Below are 15,586 nucleotides of genomic sequence, written 5' to 3'. Positions count from 1 at the left end.
CCCAGCAGGGCCCTCCTGAGGTTCTTCTCAAGGGAAGGCCTCGGCCTCTCTGCCCTGTTCTTGGCCCTCCAGAGGAACTGGGTGGCCACTGAGTGAGAAAGGAGGCTGGACAGGGTGGATCCTCCCTGGTCTGATCCAGCAGGGCTCTTCTGAAGCACTTCTCAGGGGAAGGCCTTGGACTCTCTGCCCTGCAGTTGGCCCTTCAGAGGAGCTGGCTGGCCACTGAGTGAGACAGAAGGCTGGACTGGATGGACCCTCCCTGGTCTGACCCAGCAGGGCTCTTCTGATGTTCTTCTCAGGGGAAGGCCTCGGCCTCTCTGCCCTGTTGCTGGCCCTCCAGAGGAACTGGTTGGCCACTGAGTGAGACAGGAGGCTGGGCTAGATGGACCCTCCCTGGTCTGATCCAGCAGGGCTCTTCTGAGGTTCTTCTCAGGGGAAGGCCTCGGCCTCCCTGCCGTTGTTGGCCCTCCAGAGGAACTGGCTGGCCACTGAATGAGACAGGAGGCTGGACTATATGGACCCTCCCTGGTCTGATCCGGCAGGGCTCGTCTGATGCTCTTATCAGAAGGCCTCAGCCTCTCTGCCCTGTTGTTGGCCCTCCAGAGGAACTGGTTGGCCACTGTGAGACAGGAGGCTGGACTAGATGGACCCTCCCTGGTCTGATCCAGCAGGGCTCTTCTGAGGTTCTCCTCAGGGGAAGGCCTCAGCCTCTCTGCCCTGTTGTTGGCCCTCCAGAGGAACAGGTTGGCCACTGTGTGAGACAGGAGGCTGGACTAGATGGACCCTCCCTGGTCTGATCCGGCAGGGCTCTTCTGATGCTCTTCTCAGGGGAAGACCTCAGCCTCCCTGCCCTGTTGTGGGCCCTCCAGAGGCACTGGCTGGCCACTGTGTGAGACAAAAGCCTGGACTAGATGGACCCTCCCTGGTCTGACCCAGCAGGGCTCTCCTGATGTTCTTCTCAGGGGAAGGCCTCGGTCTCTCTGCCCTGTTGTTGGCCCTCCAGAGGAACTGGTTGGCCACTGTGTGAGACAGGAGGCTGGACTAGATGGACCCTCCCTGGTCTGATCCAGCAGGGCTATTCTGAGGTTCTCCTCAGGGGAAGGCCTCAGCTTCCCTGCCCTGTTGTGGGCCCTCCAGAGGCACTGGCTGGCCACTGTGTGAGACAAAAGCCTGGACTAGATGGACCCTCCCTGGTCTGACCCAGCAGGGCTCTCCTGATGTTCTTCTCAGGGGAAGGCCTTGACCTCTCTGCCCTGTTGTGGGCCCTCCAGAGGCACTGGCTGGCCACTGTGTGAGACAAAAGCCTGGACTAGATGGACCCTCCCTGGTCTGACCCAGCAGGGCTCTCCTGATGTTCTTCTCAGGGGAAGGCCTCGGTCTCTCTGCCCTGTTGTGGGCCCTCCAGAGGCACTGGCTGGCCACTGTGTGAGACAAAAGCCTGGACTAGATGGACCCTCCCTGGTCTGACCCAGCAGGGCTCTCCTGATGTTCTTCTCAGGGGAAGGCCTCGGTCTCTCTGCCCTGTTGTTGGCCCTCCAGAGGAACTGGTTGGCCACTGTGTGAGACAGGAGGCTGGACTAGATGGACCCTCCCTGGTCTGATCCAGCAGGGCTATTCTGAGGTTCTCCTCAGGGGAAGACCTCAGCCTCCCTGCCCTGTTGTGGGCCCTCCAGAGGCACTGGCTGGCCACTGTGTGAGACAAAAGCCTGGACTAGATGGACCCTCCCTGGTCTGACCCAGCAGGGCTCTTCTGAGGTTCTTCTCAGGGGAAGGCCTTGACCTCTCTGCCCTGTTGTTGGCCCTCCTGTGGAACTGGTTGGCCACTGTGTACAGGGCCTGCCCTAGACTGTCTGGCATCCTAGGCAAGGCCAACTTCTGGCGCCACCCCCTTCCGCACTTATAACCAATTTTCAAAATTAGATGAATTGTGGGGGAAGTGAAATGCCCAATTTGGTGCCCCAGAAGGCTGGCGCCCTAGGCAATTGCCTAGTTTTGCCTAATGGCAGTGCCAGCCCTGACTGTGTAGGACAGGATGCTGGACTAGATGACCCTGACTGGTCTGATCCAGCAGAGTTCTGCTGTTCTCAATGTCATCTGGACCCCGAAACAAAAGGCCTGGTCCTCAGTCACTTTTTTCACCTCCCTTTTGGGAAAAAGACCCCACCTTCTGAACCAAACTCACAGCCCTCTTGGTGCTTCCAGCTGCCTCTCTGGCCAAGGAGAGTCTCACATACCACCCCAAGAGCAGCCTCAGCTGCAGCCAGTCCCGAGATGCCAGCGCCTGCATGTCTGTGGCCTTCCCATCTCTACTCAAAGGCCTGGCTGGTGGGCATGATGGGGGTGGGGAGCAGGTTCCCTCTGCCAGGTCAGGAGAGCTATCCAAGCAGGAGAACCAGTTGGTGGTGGGGGGGGGGGGTAGATGTCTTTTCCCCGCAGGCAGTCAGGCCTTGTGGGTTAAAAATTCCAACCAAATCTAGAGTTCCTCTGATCCCCCTGTGGGTAGAAACAGCTGCTGAGCCTTGAATTCCCGCCCCCTCTCCTCTCCAAGGCAGCCTCCGTACTGGGTCCCATGCTCTTTAACTTGTTCATTATTGATTTGGAGTTGGGAGTAAACAGTGAACTGCTAAGTTTGCAGATGACACTAAATTGTTCAGAGTGGTGAGAACCCGAGAAGATTGTGAGGCACTCCAAAGGGATCTGCTGAGGCTGGGTGAGTGGGCGTCAACGTGGCAGATGAGCTTCAGTGTGGCCAAGTGCAAAGTAATGCACATTGGGGCCAAGAATCCCAGCTACAAATACAAGTTGATGGGGTGTGAACTGGCAGAGACTGACCAAGAGAGAGATCTTGGGGTCATGGTAGATAACTCACTGAAAATGTCAAGACAGTGTGCGATTGCAATAAAAAGGGCCAACACCATGCTGGGAATTATTAGGAAGGGTACTTAAAACAAATCAGCCAGTATCATAATGCCCCTGTATAAATCGATGGTGCAGCCTCATTTGGAGTACTGTGTACAATTCTGGTCACCGCACCTCAAAAAAGATATTCTAGCATTGTAAAAAGTGCAGAAAAGGGCAACTAGAATGATTAAAGGGTTGGAACACTTTTCCTATGAAGAAAGGCTAAAACGCTTGGGGCTCTTTAGCCAGGAGAAACGTTGACTGCGGGGTGACACAATATTTACAAGATTCTGCATGGGATAGAGAAGGTAGAGAAAGAAGTCCTTTTCTTCCTTTCTCACAATACAAGAACTTGTGGACATTCAATGAAATTGCTGAACTGTTGGGTTAGAACTGATAAAAGGAAGTCCTTCTTCACCCAAAGGGCAATTAACGTGTGGAATTCACTGCTACAGGAAGTGGTGGTGATTACAAGCATACAAGAGGGGAATGGATAAGCATATGGAGCAGAGGTCCATCAGTGGCTATTAGCCACAGCATACTGATGGAACTCTCTGTCTGGGGCAATGATGCTCTGTCTTCTAGGTGCTTGGGGGGGGGGGGGGCACAGTAGCAGGGCTTCTAGCGTCCTGGCCCCACTGGTGGATCTTCTGATGGCACTTGTTTTTTTGGTCACTGTGGGACACAGAGTGTTGGACTGGAGGGGCCATTGGCCTGATGCAACAGGGCTTCTTTTCTGTTCTTATGTGACACAGGGTGTTGGACTGGATGGGCCACTGGCCTGATCCAACAGGGCTTCTCTGATGTTCTTATGCTCTGCAGGGGCAGCCCTGTCACTAGGGAAACTAGGGGATTGCCTAGGACACTGGCCCTCTGGGGGCACCAAATTGGGCGCCCCCTCCCCTGTGACGTCATCAGTGCGGGGTGGCGGCTGGGGGGCTTGCCTAGGGTGCCAACAGTCTAGGGCCGGCCTGTCCCCCGGGGCTTGGTCGACTTGGCAGCCAGTTTCCGCGCCCAGCACGAGGGCAGGCGCTGCCATGGAGGCTGGGTGCTGAGCTGGCAGCCCCCTCCCCGCCTCCCGTGCCCTGCTGCAGGCCCGGGCTGGGGGGCCGGAGGAGCCCTGCTGGCGCGCACAACTGGAAGAGCCGGCTGGTCCCGCAAGCTCAGCACGGGTTCCCGGAAGGAAGCCGCCTCTTCTCGGGCTGCCTCCCGCCGCCGCCGCCGCCGGGGACACAAAGGAGCGAGCAGCTGCCGCCACTGCTGCAGGGCCGCCCCCTCCTCCGCCCGGCCCGGGGAGCTCGTCCCTGCAGGCAGGTGGGCCCCGCCGCAGCCGTCCCTGCCCTGCCCTTGGGGGGCCGCGTGTGTGCGCGTGCGTGCAGGAGGCGGGCCCCCCCTCCATCCTCGCCCTCCCCCGCCCCCCGGGCGCGTGACGTGCAGGAGGCGCCGCCAGTGGAGGCCGCCAGGGGCACCCGAGCGCCCAGCCAGCCAGCCAGCCAGCCGGGCAGGCAGCAGCAGCAGCAGCCCCGACGGAAGGACGGGCGAGAGGCGGCGGTGAGTCCCTCCGAAGCGGCGCCCCCTCCCCTCCCCTCCCCTCCCCGAGCGGAGCGGAGCTGAGCCTCCGCCGCGCAGCCGGGCCAGGGGAGCTCCGCGCTCCTCACCCCCCTCCAACCGCGGGCTGTGGGTTCAGGTCCCGGCACAGCTGCCCCCCCCAGCCGGGGCGCGCGGGCACTCCCTCCCGGGCTCTCTGCTGCGAGGCGGCGGGGGCTCCTCGGGAGCTGCGTGCCCTCCGGCTGTGCCAGGAGGAGAAGGCTGGGGAGGGCGTCTCTGTCGGCCTCTTTTGCAGAGCGAGGACCCACCGAGGCTGGGCCGGAGCCACCCGGCGGCCCAGGGTTGGCATTGGGGCCCTGGCAACGCCTCTGGCTGAGCCCCCTTCGTGGCCTGTGTGCTCTGCCAGCAGAAGGCCAGGGAAACCTTTGTAGTTGTGGTGCCTCGTTGTCCACTCAGGCCAGCAGCGGCAGCTCTCCAGGATCTCACCCAGGCAGAGGGAAATCTTTCCCACCACCGCCTGCCGGGTCCTTCCCTTGAACCTGGGACCTTGTGCATGCGAAGCAGAGGCTCTTCCACTGAGCCACAGGCCAGTGGTCCACCTAGTCCAGCAGCCAAGCAGCTGCCCTGGAGCACTTAGAGGCTGAGGCCTTCCTGGAGGCTGCTTCCCAGGACTAAGATAGACTGCCTTTCAATATGGAGGTTCCTTTTGGTGACCATGACTAGTACCTGCTCAAGTCCTCTGCAGACTTGTCAAGCCCCCTTTGAAAGCCATCTGCCTTGTGGCCAGCACGCCCGTCTCCACTGGCAGGGAATGCCCGCTCAGTTGGGTTGAGATGCCAGGACTCTGGGCACTTGTGTGCCTGAAGAACAGAGGCCGGCTCCTTTTGGAAAGGGGGTGGGGCGGGCAAAATGGTCTTTGTGGGAGCACAGAGCAGCAGATGAGATCTCTGAAAGGAGGCTGCTGAATCCACCCAAACCACTCCGCCTTCCTGTTGCAGTCAGAAAGACACCGGAAACTAGTTTTCAGGCAATTCTTGTTTTGCATTATCATTAAAGTGTGAAACTGTCCAGAAACCTTTTTCTAGCGAGTCTCGTTTTGCACTGTCATTAAAGTGTGAAACTGTCCGGAAACCTTTTTCTAGCGAGTCTCGTTTTGCACTGTCATTAAAGCATGAAACTGTCCAGTTTGTTCAAATCCTGGTTTGTTTGTTTTTCTAAAGCATGCTTTATTTGAGAAGAGAAGTTCAAGAAAATTCTAACTTGGATTTCACCCCCCACCAAATGCCTATTGGTGTTCTGATGCACTTCCAAAAACATTATTGTCAAAGGCTGGTGTGGCTGAAGTTTGGGGGTGGGCTGGGCTTGGGGGACCTCAGCAGTACAGAATATTGGCTTCCACTTGGCAAGACAGAAGGGAAGGTGATGGCCATTCTGGCCTCCAGAAGTGAAATGTTGCAGTGTTGTTCTTACTTGTACTGTTCTGTCTTTTTGTGTTCTGTACAGGTGAGTTTTGGGCCCAGCTCTTTTCTCCTCCTTTTCTTGGATGTGTGAGAACATCACATTTTGCAATAGTTGCTTTGAGCTCTTGTGTCCTGGGAAGTGTTGCATACAGCCTGACCCCTTTGTTCCCAGAAATGTGGACATCCATCCAGACAACAAAAATATTCCCTTGCTTGTTTGGTGCCAACAGGCAAAGAGGGAAGAGGATGAACTGGCTTTGGGGAGGGGGCAGCTTAATCCCTGATCTGCCCCCCCCCTTGTGCAAACAGGAGGCAATTCCTGCAGGGGCTATGGTGGTCTGCTCTCGAGGTGACTAGAACCCTGAACCAAAGCCTCTGCTTGCTAAGTGGGGAGGTGGGGGGGCGCAGCTATTGAATACATCTTATAGAGAGTTGCAGCCAGTTCCTGATTTGCTGGTGGCTGCAGGGCTTTTGCTCTGAAAACTGGAGTAGGGGGGAGTGCAGTTCTTACCTGCTGCCAGCCCTGGCTGTCTGCTCGGTGCAGGTGAAGAGCATTGGAGGGGAGGCTCTCCTGCGAGGGAGGGAGGGAGGGGGATGACCTCCAAGCAAAAGTCCCCTTCTTTCTCCTTACTGGCTCCATGTCTTCACATGGGTGTCCCTGCCTGAGCATGTTGCAGTGAGAGGAGATGCAGCGGGGCTTTTGGGGTCCAGGTTCGGCCCTCCCTGTCTTGAGGGTTCTGCAGCTCCTCCTCTGTCCCCTGGTTTGGGGAGGGGGAGAAACCCTTATTTAGTCATTAAAGAAATGCTGCTCCAGTTTGTGATTCCCAAAACAAAGTTTGAGTCAAGAGGCACCTTTAAAACCAAAAAAGTTTAATTCTGTGTAGACGCTTTCATGTGCATGCCCAGAATAATAAGACTGCATTGGTCTGAAAGGTGTCTCTCGACTCAAACGCTGCTCTGTTGCTTCAGACCAACAGGGTTGCCCGCTGGACTCTGTTAGCAGGATGAAGAAACTCATTTCTGACCACAGAAGCCAGCCCCCTCCGCCCCCCCTCCTCTTCCAGGCATCTGCTGGGTTTCTTGCAGGCCTGCCGAAGGAGCCTGTCTTTGTTCAGGCATGGGCATGGAGAGGACTCAGAGGGTCCTTGGCTCTTGGCTGCTCTCGGAATCCCTTAGCAACCAGCTCAACTGACTGTTCTGGAATCCTGAGCCTGCCTGCTCTGGAATGGCCTTGCCAGGGGCCTCTGGCTCCAAGAAAAGAGAGAGAGTGGAGCTGCAGGCAGGTGGGGGTGGGGGTGGGATGGAGGTTTCCTTCCAGGTGGTCTGGAATGCACGGCAGAGGAGGTGCTCCTGCAGAGGTGGGGCAGGTGGGGGCATCATTTTTCCTGCCCTGCCTCACTCTTTGGCTTCTTTTACAGCCTGGGGAGTGGAGGGGGGAGGAAGAAGAGGCAGGTGGGAGACGGACACGGAAGCAAATGCAGCAGCCTCCCCTTTCCTTAACAGCAGAAACACAGACTCCACCCCTTTCATCTCTTGCTCTCTGCGTGTGGTTTTTCTTGTTGCCTGTGTAGAACACGTGTAAACGTCTTGTGTGAAAGGAACCCTTGGCTAGACTCCCTCCACAAATGGGTGTCCTGCCAATAGGAGCCATTCTGTGGCTATGGAGCAGAACCAGGTGCAGAGCAGAGAAGCTGGGCTTGCTGCGGTCTGGTGACCTCTCTCTTCAGGCTCAGAATGCCAGCCGTGTTCTCAACATGGTAGAGAGGGCAGGGCCCCTTGCTGGTCTTGTGGGGCCAGTTGCTTGCCTCAGGGTCCTTTCGTGGGCGCTGGCCTTTCTGACTTTACTGCTCTTGAGAAATGGGCACGGGGGCTTACCTGCACCAGTCTTTTTCGTTAACCGTATGAGAAAGTATTTAAATTGCTCCACAGACTGGAATTTCAAATCCTTTTTGACTTTATTCACTGTAGGGCAGGGGTGGCCAATGGTAGCTTTCCAGAACTCCCATCAGCCCCAGCCAGCATGGCCAATGGCTGGGGCTGATGAGAGTTGTAGGCAAAAAACATCCTGAGAGCTACCGTTGGCCACCCCTGCTGCAGGACATTGCCCCCAGCCCCTGCTTTTGTGGGCAAGGGGGAGAGAAAGCTGGTGTGTGGTGCTGGTGGTTTTTAGAGCTGAATTTCCCCCTTTCTTTTTCTCATAGTCTGCAATTTAAAAGGTGATTTTTAATTACAAATCTTGCTTAAATTCCACCCCTTCCTCACGGATTCTTCTCTGTGACGGCCATGTGTATTTTGTGTTCTTTAGCCAGAGCCAGTCTGGTTGCTGCTGTTAAAGGCAGAAGAGACATGTGTGTCCTTCGCCTTCCTGCTGTATTTTTGAACACCGGGAGAGAGGAAGTTTCATCAGGCCTGGCTGTAGGGGAAGCTGCCCTTTCCTTCCTCTTCTTTGCAGGGAGTTAGTTCTGCTTTGCCTCTGGCCTCTGCTGCCTTGTGGCCTTCCCGGCACACACTTCTTCACCTCCCACAACATGGTTGCCCATCTGTTGTCATGGCAACAAGTGTCAAAGGAGACCCATTCTGTGCCAGGAGCTTGCCACTGGCTTGCGTCGCTGATGAAATAAGGGATAGATATCTTCTCAGGAGCAGGCCACTGGCAAGAGCGGGTTGTTGTGAGAGTCCTTCTCACAAGACGGCTGGCTGGCTTCAGGGCTCATTCAGGGGGCCTCCTCAACAGGCCGGGCCCGTTCACGTAGCAGTGCTTAGCCTGCAGTCTCTGGCAGGGGTGAATCCAGAGGCTACTGATGAGCTCCGGCCGGCACAAACGTGTGGTGAAATCCAACTTGTTCACTTGGCAGATCTCTGGGGCAGGAAAGCTCCCCCTGGCACAACGTGGCCACCTCCTGCCTGGCTGCGCTTCCTCTTCTGGGCAGAGGTGATGCTGGGAACAGCCCACGGGGCAGTTGGCAAAAGTCCACTGGCAGAGCAGTTGCCCCAGGGTCTCAGCAGGCAGTTGCATAACCGCTGCTCTGGGCAGCCTGAAGGGCAGCTGCAGGCCTCCTCCTCTGGTGCTCGATGGCACAGCCCTTGCACAAACGACAGCTGGGGCACAGCCAGGCCTCTCTGGCTTTCTGCCCAGTGCAGCACCATGTCGTTGCTCAGGAGCCTGTAAGCAGAGGGTAGAAATCTGTCCAGAGAAACATTAATTGGGAGGGAGGGAGGGCAGGGGACCGTACCTGGGGAACAGGAGGAGGCTTCTTCCAAGCTGTTCCCAGGTAGATCAGCCAGACTGCTGAGCAAGCACCTGACCTTGTGGTTTTCCCTTTCTGTTCCCTCCCCAGGATTTCTCTCCCTTCCCCGTTTTTGAGCCCAGCAAGTGGTGAGCGACAAAATGAACTTCCCAGGGCAAGGTGAGTGTCACCCTAATGGGCTCTTCTGACATATATTGGCAGTGTGTTAATGAATATTTGATGCTATTGCATTCTCGCTCCCCCCCACCGCCCTGCATGCACCATTAATATTTGAACATGTTCATAGCCACAAGACACACCAATTAAGACTTGCTGGTTGTTGGCATTATTGGAAGGGAATTCGGGGGGAGGGCAGGGGGGCTTGCTGGCGGTGTCCTTGACCCCAAGGATGAGATTTGCGCCGGCTTGAATTGGTCTGGATTCCCACCTGTGGCTTTCTCGCACAGTGCGTGCTGGACTCGGCTTTGGCAATGGCGACATGTACCTCCCCCCCGCACACTCTAAAAGCTTTTCTAATGGGCCACGTGCCCTTTCCTCCTGGTTAAAGTTATCTGCATTGCACACCCATTTCGCATTAAAGCAGCAATCCCCAGTCTGAATCAGTCCTCAGTCTAATGGACTTTGTGATTCTCTGGGCCATTTTTGAGCTGGTCCCGATCCTAGGGGCTTTCTTAGCTTTGGGTGGGGGAGGCCAAGCACACTGCAGGGCTCAGGTCAGGTAGCAACAAAGTTTAGAACAATACCCTAGATTGCAGTTATCAAAACAGTAGGATTTCCCAGAACTTGAGCTTCAACATGCATTCCTGCACAGAGTTGTCTCCTTTTAACCTCACTGACATCCATGGCCTTGGAAGGGGGTGTGATTTTGCTTCAGATCGACTCTTTGCACACTGGCCCCTCCCCACACTGCCATGTCTGAGACTGGCGGAACTCCCTTCTTGCAGGTTTTGAAGAGGTGCAGATTAAGAAGAGGTGTGTGATGTAACACTTGCAGGCTGCGTCCTTTCTGACTCTGCCTTGATTTATTGGCTTTGTCTTGACAGATCGTCTTTGCGGCCTCTTCTTGTCTGGAAGCTGAAAGCAGAGCAGATCCCACAGGTTTCTGGGCCCATGTGGGTGGGGAGAGGATGCGGGTGACCATGAAGCGGGTGCTGCTGGGGGTGGGCTTTGCCATTGGCCTGATGGTGTCGGCACACCTGGGCCAGCAGATGCTGCAGTGCCAACAGATCCTGGGCCAGGGCTCCAGCCAGCGGGGCCTGATGCGGCCAGAGAACGAGGAGCTGGTGATGCTGGACTCCAACCGAGTCGAGTACCGCTACAGCAAAGAGATGCCGCTCATCTTCATCGGCGGGGTTCCTCGGAGCGGGACCACACTGATGCGGGCCATGCTGGATGCTCACCCGGAGGTGCGCTGTGGGGAGGAGACCCGCATCATCCCGCGTGTGCTGGCCATGCGGCAGGCCTGGTCCAAATCCGGGCGGGAGAAAATGCGCTTGGATGAAGCTGGGGTGACGGACCAAGTCTTGGACGCTGCCATGCAGGCCTTTATCTTGGAGGTGATTGCCAAGCATGGGGAGCCGGCCAGGTACCTCTGCAACAAAGATCCCTTCACACTCAAGTCCTCCGTCTACCTGTCTCGCTTGTTCCCCAACTCCAAGTTCCTCCTGATGGTGCGTGACGGGCGGGCCTCCGTCCACTCCATGATCACCAGGAAGGTCACGATCGCAGGCTTCGACCTCAGCAGCTACCGGGACTGCTTAACCAAGTGGAACAAGGCCATCGAGGTGATGCACAACCAGTGCCTGGAGATTGGCCGGGCACGGTGCCTCCCGGTTTACTACGAGCAGCTGGTGCTGCATCCCCAGAGGTCCATGCGGGACATCATGGAGTTCTTGGACATCGCCTGGAGCGATGCCGTCCTGCACCACGAGGAGCTGATTGGGAAGCCCGGTGGCGTCTCACTCTCCAAGTGAGTGCACATGTGTGCATGTGCTCTTTCGGCTCCTCTGGGCACTGTGTTCGGCGGGGGGGGGCAGGGGGGACTGGCTTAGGTGAGTGGGGGCAAAGGCAGTTGAAGAGGGGCTGCAAGCAGGGTTGGCGTGCTAGAGGTGGCTGCCCCTTGAGTTTCGGCAGCCCACAAGAAAGCAGCCAAAGAAATAGCCACTTCTTAAAGTAGCCGCTAGCAACACAGGGATCTAAAGGCAGTGCCGGGCTTCCTCTCAGCATCACAGGTGCCTCCCCCTCTCTGGGCAGCGCTTCCTAAAGGGAGCAAGTAGTGAAGGAGCCGATGTTGCTGGCTGCCGAGGAACCTTCTCTGGCTGCCATGACGTGCCAGCATTTCAGTCTGAGGGACGCAGGCCGTTCTCTCTGGCAAGCAGGGTTAGTGAAGCTTCAGCAGCAGAGAGGACAGAGGTCACAGTGGGGCTGGAGTCCATCTCATGAGTTCCCTGAAGCTGTTGTCAGTACCCAGCACAGCTGTGTGGTGGCAGACAGGCCCAGGGGGGCACTCAGTGGAGCCTCCTTGCTTGGATGCTCCTGGCAGGAAGGGGCTGGGCTCTTCCACTTGGGCAGATGAATCTACCACTTGGGGGGGGGGGGCACATGTAAGAAATGCTGACATATAAATCCATGCTGCTTCCCCCTCCCTAGTATAAGACACAACATGTTTTCATCAGTTAACACTGAGGACATCTGCAAGATTTGTTTTCTGTTTAGCATTACTGCACAACAGGCTGTCTTCCAAGGCTACTCCGATCCTTCTGCCTTTCAGCCTCCCAACACTTCCACTCCCAGCTCACTCTGCCCCCCCCACCTTCAACCTCCAAGAGAGCCAGGGCCTTCAGTTGGAGGACCGACAGAGTTTGATCTATGCTGTAAAGACAGCCAGGGCCAAGGGGGGGCAGTGATGGGGAAGGGGCCTTTGAGAACCTGACCTCTTTTTGTTTTAACTCCTGTGCAGGATTGAGCGGTCCACAGACCAGGTGATCAAGCCGGTGAACACGGAGGCCTTGTCCAGGTGGCTGGGGCACATTCCAGGGGACGTACTTCAGGACATGGCCCACATCGCCCCAATGCTGGCCAGGCTGGGCTACGACCCCTATGCCAACCCCCCCAACTATGGGCACCCAGACCCCTTGGTGATCAACAACACCCATAGGGTGAGTGCCAGCTCTGATCTTGGAACCGGGTAACTCGAGCCGGTTTGATGTCGTGGTTAAGTGTGCACAGTCTTATATGGGAGAACCGGGTTTGATTCCCCACTCCTCCTCCTCTTCTTCTTCTTCAGCTTGCAAGCTGGTGTAGAGCAGCAGCAGCTAAAACAATGAGCCAGGAATGAAGAAGTCCACTTGCAGCTGCTGGCATGGCCTTGGGTCAGCCATCGCTCTGGCAGAGGTTGTTCTTGAAAGGGCAGCTGCTGGGAGAGCCCTCTCAGCCCCACCCACCTCAAAGGGTGTCTATTGTGGGGGAGGAAGATAGAGGAGATTGTGAGCCACTCTGAGATTCGGAGTGGAGGGCAGGATATAAATCCAATTTCTTCTGCTGCTTCTTCTCTGGCTGGAACAGAGGACATTTCCTGCCATGGCCCAGTGCCTCCTTGAACTCTCTTTTCATTGACGACAGATTACAGCAAACAATGCCAGTTGTTCAGGCGACCTGATGCTGGGTCTTAGCCAGCAGGAAAAGTTCTCAGCAGTGTGTTCTTGTCAGGTGGCAACATCTGGCAGAAGTGGGGCCAGCAGCACAAAGGGGTCCTTTCTCAGCGGACTTGTCTGCTTGAGAGGGGCTCCAGTCGAGGGCGCCTGTCTCTCTCGGAGCGTTGCTGCTCTGGGTGTTAGGGACTCTCTTCCACATCTCCCCACTTAACCAGGATAGTTTGTGTTTAATGGGAATCAGTCAGTTGCAGTACTTAGTTGCATGAAATGTTGGTTAGGAGGATCCCACTTTCATTCAGAAGGCCCCTTTATCAGCGTTGCTAGTAAATCAGGATAGCGAGCTGTCTGATTGCTCAAATCTTTTTCTTCTGTCAGGGACAGCCTTTCTGCCACATTGTGTGGGCGAGAGGCCAGTCAGCAGAGCACAGGGGACTGTCTCTCGTGTCTACTCGGCTGTCTTGACCCTCCTTTCTTGTTCCTCGCACAGGTTCTAAAAGGGGACTTTAAAACACCTGCCAATCTGAAGGGACAGTTTCAGGTGAAGTTTCTTGTCTTTTCCTGCTTGCTGCCTCTTTCTTTGAGCTTTTTCTTTCCCTCCCCCCTCCAGGGGTGAATTCTGTAAACCTGAGGCCAAGGATCATGAAAAGCCTGAGCAGCAGCAGCACAGTTCTGGAGGGGAGGGCCTGTGGCTGCGCGTGCATGGCATGCTTCCCCTCCCCACCAGCTGAAGGCTCCCAGGCAGCAGGGTGGAGATAACCTGCCTCTGCCGAATGTGTGTGGCCAGTCAGAGGAGACTGCTCTGGGCCAGGAGAGCCTTGGGTGGGGTGAGAAGGCAGCTCCCAACTGGCAGCTCTATGTCTTCCAGCTTTCTGCTGCCCAGTTCAGAAGGGCAGAATGCCACAATCTAAAGGACTGCTGATAATTGCTTTGCTTTATTTTTTGGGCTCTTCCAGGCAACTCAGAATACTACTGCTTTTCACTGATGCAGCTAGGGGCTATGTTGCAGGTAGGTCCTTGAGCTGCTCGCAAACAGTGCCCCTTCCTTCTCCTGGCGTTTGGTGATGAGCTGGATCACCTCCAGCATCATGCAGAAGGGCCTGGGTGACTGCCTCTTAAGCACCTGGTGGTAACACTGCGATGGTCTTGCAACACAACCAGTCGTGGGGCTCTGCAGGGCCTCAGGGTGGAGTGGCTGATGTTTCCTGAGCCTGATGTTTTCTCAAGCTGCCCTGAGTCTGTTCGTGGAGAGGATGGGATATAAATCCAGAGTAAATAAATGAGTAAATAAAATGTTTCCCAGGAAGGGTTTCTGGCTTCCCTGAGCTCTTCAGATACTAATTCTTCCTCATGCTCTCCTAGGCCCATTTTTATGTTTCGAAGCCTGTCCTCAAACTTGAACAGAGACTGTTTGGGGGGGAGTGGGATACACAGACGCACTTAATTACATGCTTAATAAAAGGAGTGCACTTCCTTTGCAGAAGTAACTTTTGACTTTCTCTCCACTTAAGGTGCCAGTTGCATCTGGTTGTGCTGAAGATATGGAAATTTGCAAATAGCAAACGTGGAACTCTGTTATCCAAGCATATTGCTTGCTACTGACATTGCCAAATGGAGCATTTTTTGTCAGGCATTTTTGCATTTATTTGCAAACTTTGGACATTTTGGACTCCCAAGTCTGTCTACATTGTGTGAATGCTCTGTGGTCATAGGCAAAATCCATGGAAACAAAAGATGTCTGCTGGGGAACATTTTATACTTGTGGGCTGGAGCCCTTTTCTGAGGCTTTGTCAAAAAGTGTCTTGCAACTCTGGTTCATCTCAAATAACTCTGTTAATTTAACCCTGTTAGAGTGCTTTTGTCTTACAGGTGACAATCTGAAACTTGCTGCCCGTCACTTTTATTTGTAATTTACAAAAAAGAAAATAAAAATTAATATATGAGGCTCTCTCCCTTCACATCTTGCCTGGCTTTATTTGACATAATGATGACTAACGTTCCCAGGTTCAGTCCCCGGCATCTCCAGTTGAAAGAGGTGCAGCAAGTGATGTGAAAGACTTCCATCTGCCTAAGACCTTGGAGAGCAGACAGTACTGACCTGGATGGACCAAGGGCCTGCTTCAGTAGAAGGCAGCTTCAAGTATTTGGATACTATAGCTATATCTTCACAGGGGTGGGAGGGATGTTCTCTGCTGTGAAATCTGCAGCCCCCATAGGCCTTGTCCATGCACCACACGCAGCCCCTCCCTGCTCATCGTGTTGATGCTGAATGATTTCTTTACTTCATTTATACGCCGCCTTTCTCCTGGGGCTGGGGAGAGGATCCAAAGCAGCTTTCATCGTTCTCCATTTTAACCTACTCTGCGAGGATACGGTTAGGCTGCAAGTTTGTGACTGTCCAAAGGTGACCCAGCATGCTTCCCAGGCAAGGTAGAGATCCAAATTTGAACTTCCTAGCCTGACACCCCTAACCACCCCGAATCTGGCAAGCAACCCAGCTGCTCCCCTGTATGGGCTCCTGGCAGGGGTTTCGCACCAAGGGGAGGCTCTGCTCGCAGCTACCCTGCCATCTCCCACCTCAGTCAGTCAGGCAGACCAGGGAGGGTTTTTGCTTTGCTCTGGTTGAAAGGAGCCCGACCCACTGTGGCCCCACAAGTGAAGCTCCGAAGGAGCAGCAGCAGGGCTTTGGGCTGGAGCTCCCCTGAAAGGGAGGGGATGGATCCTGCTCTGGGACCAGCCTGCCCACCTCCTGCTGCTGCTGCTCAGGCTGATCTGAGGA

The 15,586-nt window shown here is 55.4% G+C and overlaps 1 protein-coding gene across 2 annotated transcripts; it reads left to right on the top strand.

Annotated features, from left to right (window-relative positions):
• Positions 1-4,388: 4,388 nt before the first annotated feature.
• Positions 4,389-13,816, top strand: LOC132580401 (protein-tyrosine sulfotransferase 2). Of its 2 annotated transcripts, XM_060251177.1 has the most exons (6): positions 4,389-4,452; positions 9,248-9,316; positions 10,201-11,126; positions 12,117-12,315; positions 13,298-13,348; positions 13,764-13,816. In XM_060251177.1, exons 3-6 carry the CDS (start codon positions 10,285-10,287, stop codon positions 13,791-13,793), a joined length of 1,122 nt encoding a protein of 373 aa, XP_060107160.1. In that variant the 5' UTR covers positions 4,389-4,452; positions 9,248-9,316; positions 10,201-10,284; the 3' UTR covers positions 13,794-13,816. The 2 variants fall into 2 exon arrangements, with proteins under 2 accessions (XP_060107160.1, XP_060107159.1); XM_060251176.1 differs by lacking the exons at positions 4,389-4,452; positions 9,248-9,316 and having other exon boundaries at positions 10,196-11,126.
• Positions 13,817-15,586: the final 1,770 nt, after the last annotated feature.

The sequence above is a fragment of the Heteronotia binoei genome, chromosome 12 (genome assembly GCF_032191835.1).
Source record: "Heteronotia binoei isolate CCM8104 ecotype False Entrance Well chromosome 12, APGP_CSIRO_Hbin_v1, whole genome shotgun sequence".
Classification (NCBI taxonomy): Eukaryota; Metazoa; Chordata; class Lepidosauria; order Squamata; family Gekkonidae; genus Heteronotia; species Heteronotia binoei.
Note: the sequence above shows the minus strand (reverse complement) of the source record. Positions and strands in the feature narration are given on the sequence as shown.

Coding starts and splice junctions, on each gene's coding strand:
- LOC132580401 (XM_060251177.1), top strand. CDS start 10,285: ATGCGGGTGACCATGAAGCGGGTGCTGCTGGGGGTGGGCTTTGCCATT. Junction 12,316..13,297: donor TGATCAACAACACCCATAGG/GTGAGTGCCAGC, acceptor TTCCTCGCACAG/GTTCTAAAAGGGGACTTTAA. Junction 13,349..13,763: donor ATCTGAAGGGACAGTTTCAG/GTGAAGTTTCTT, acceptor GGGCTCTTCCAG/GCAACTCAGAATACTACTGC.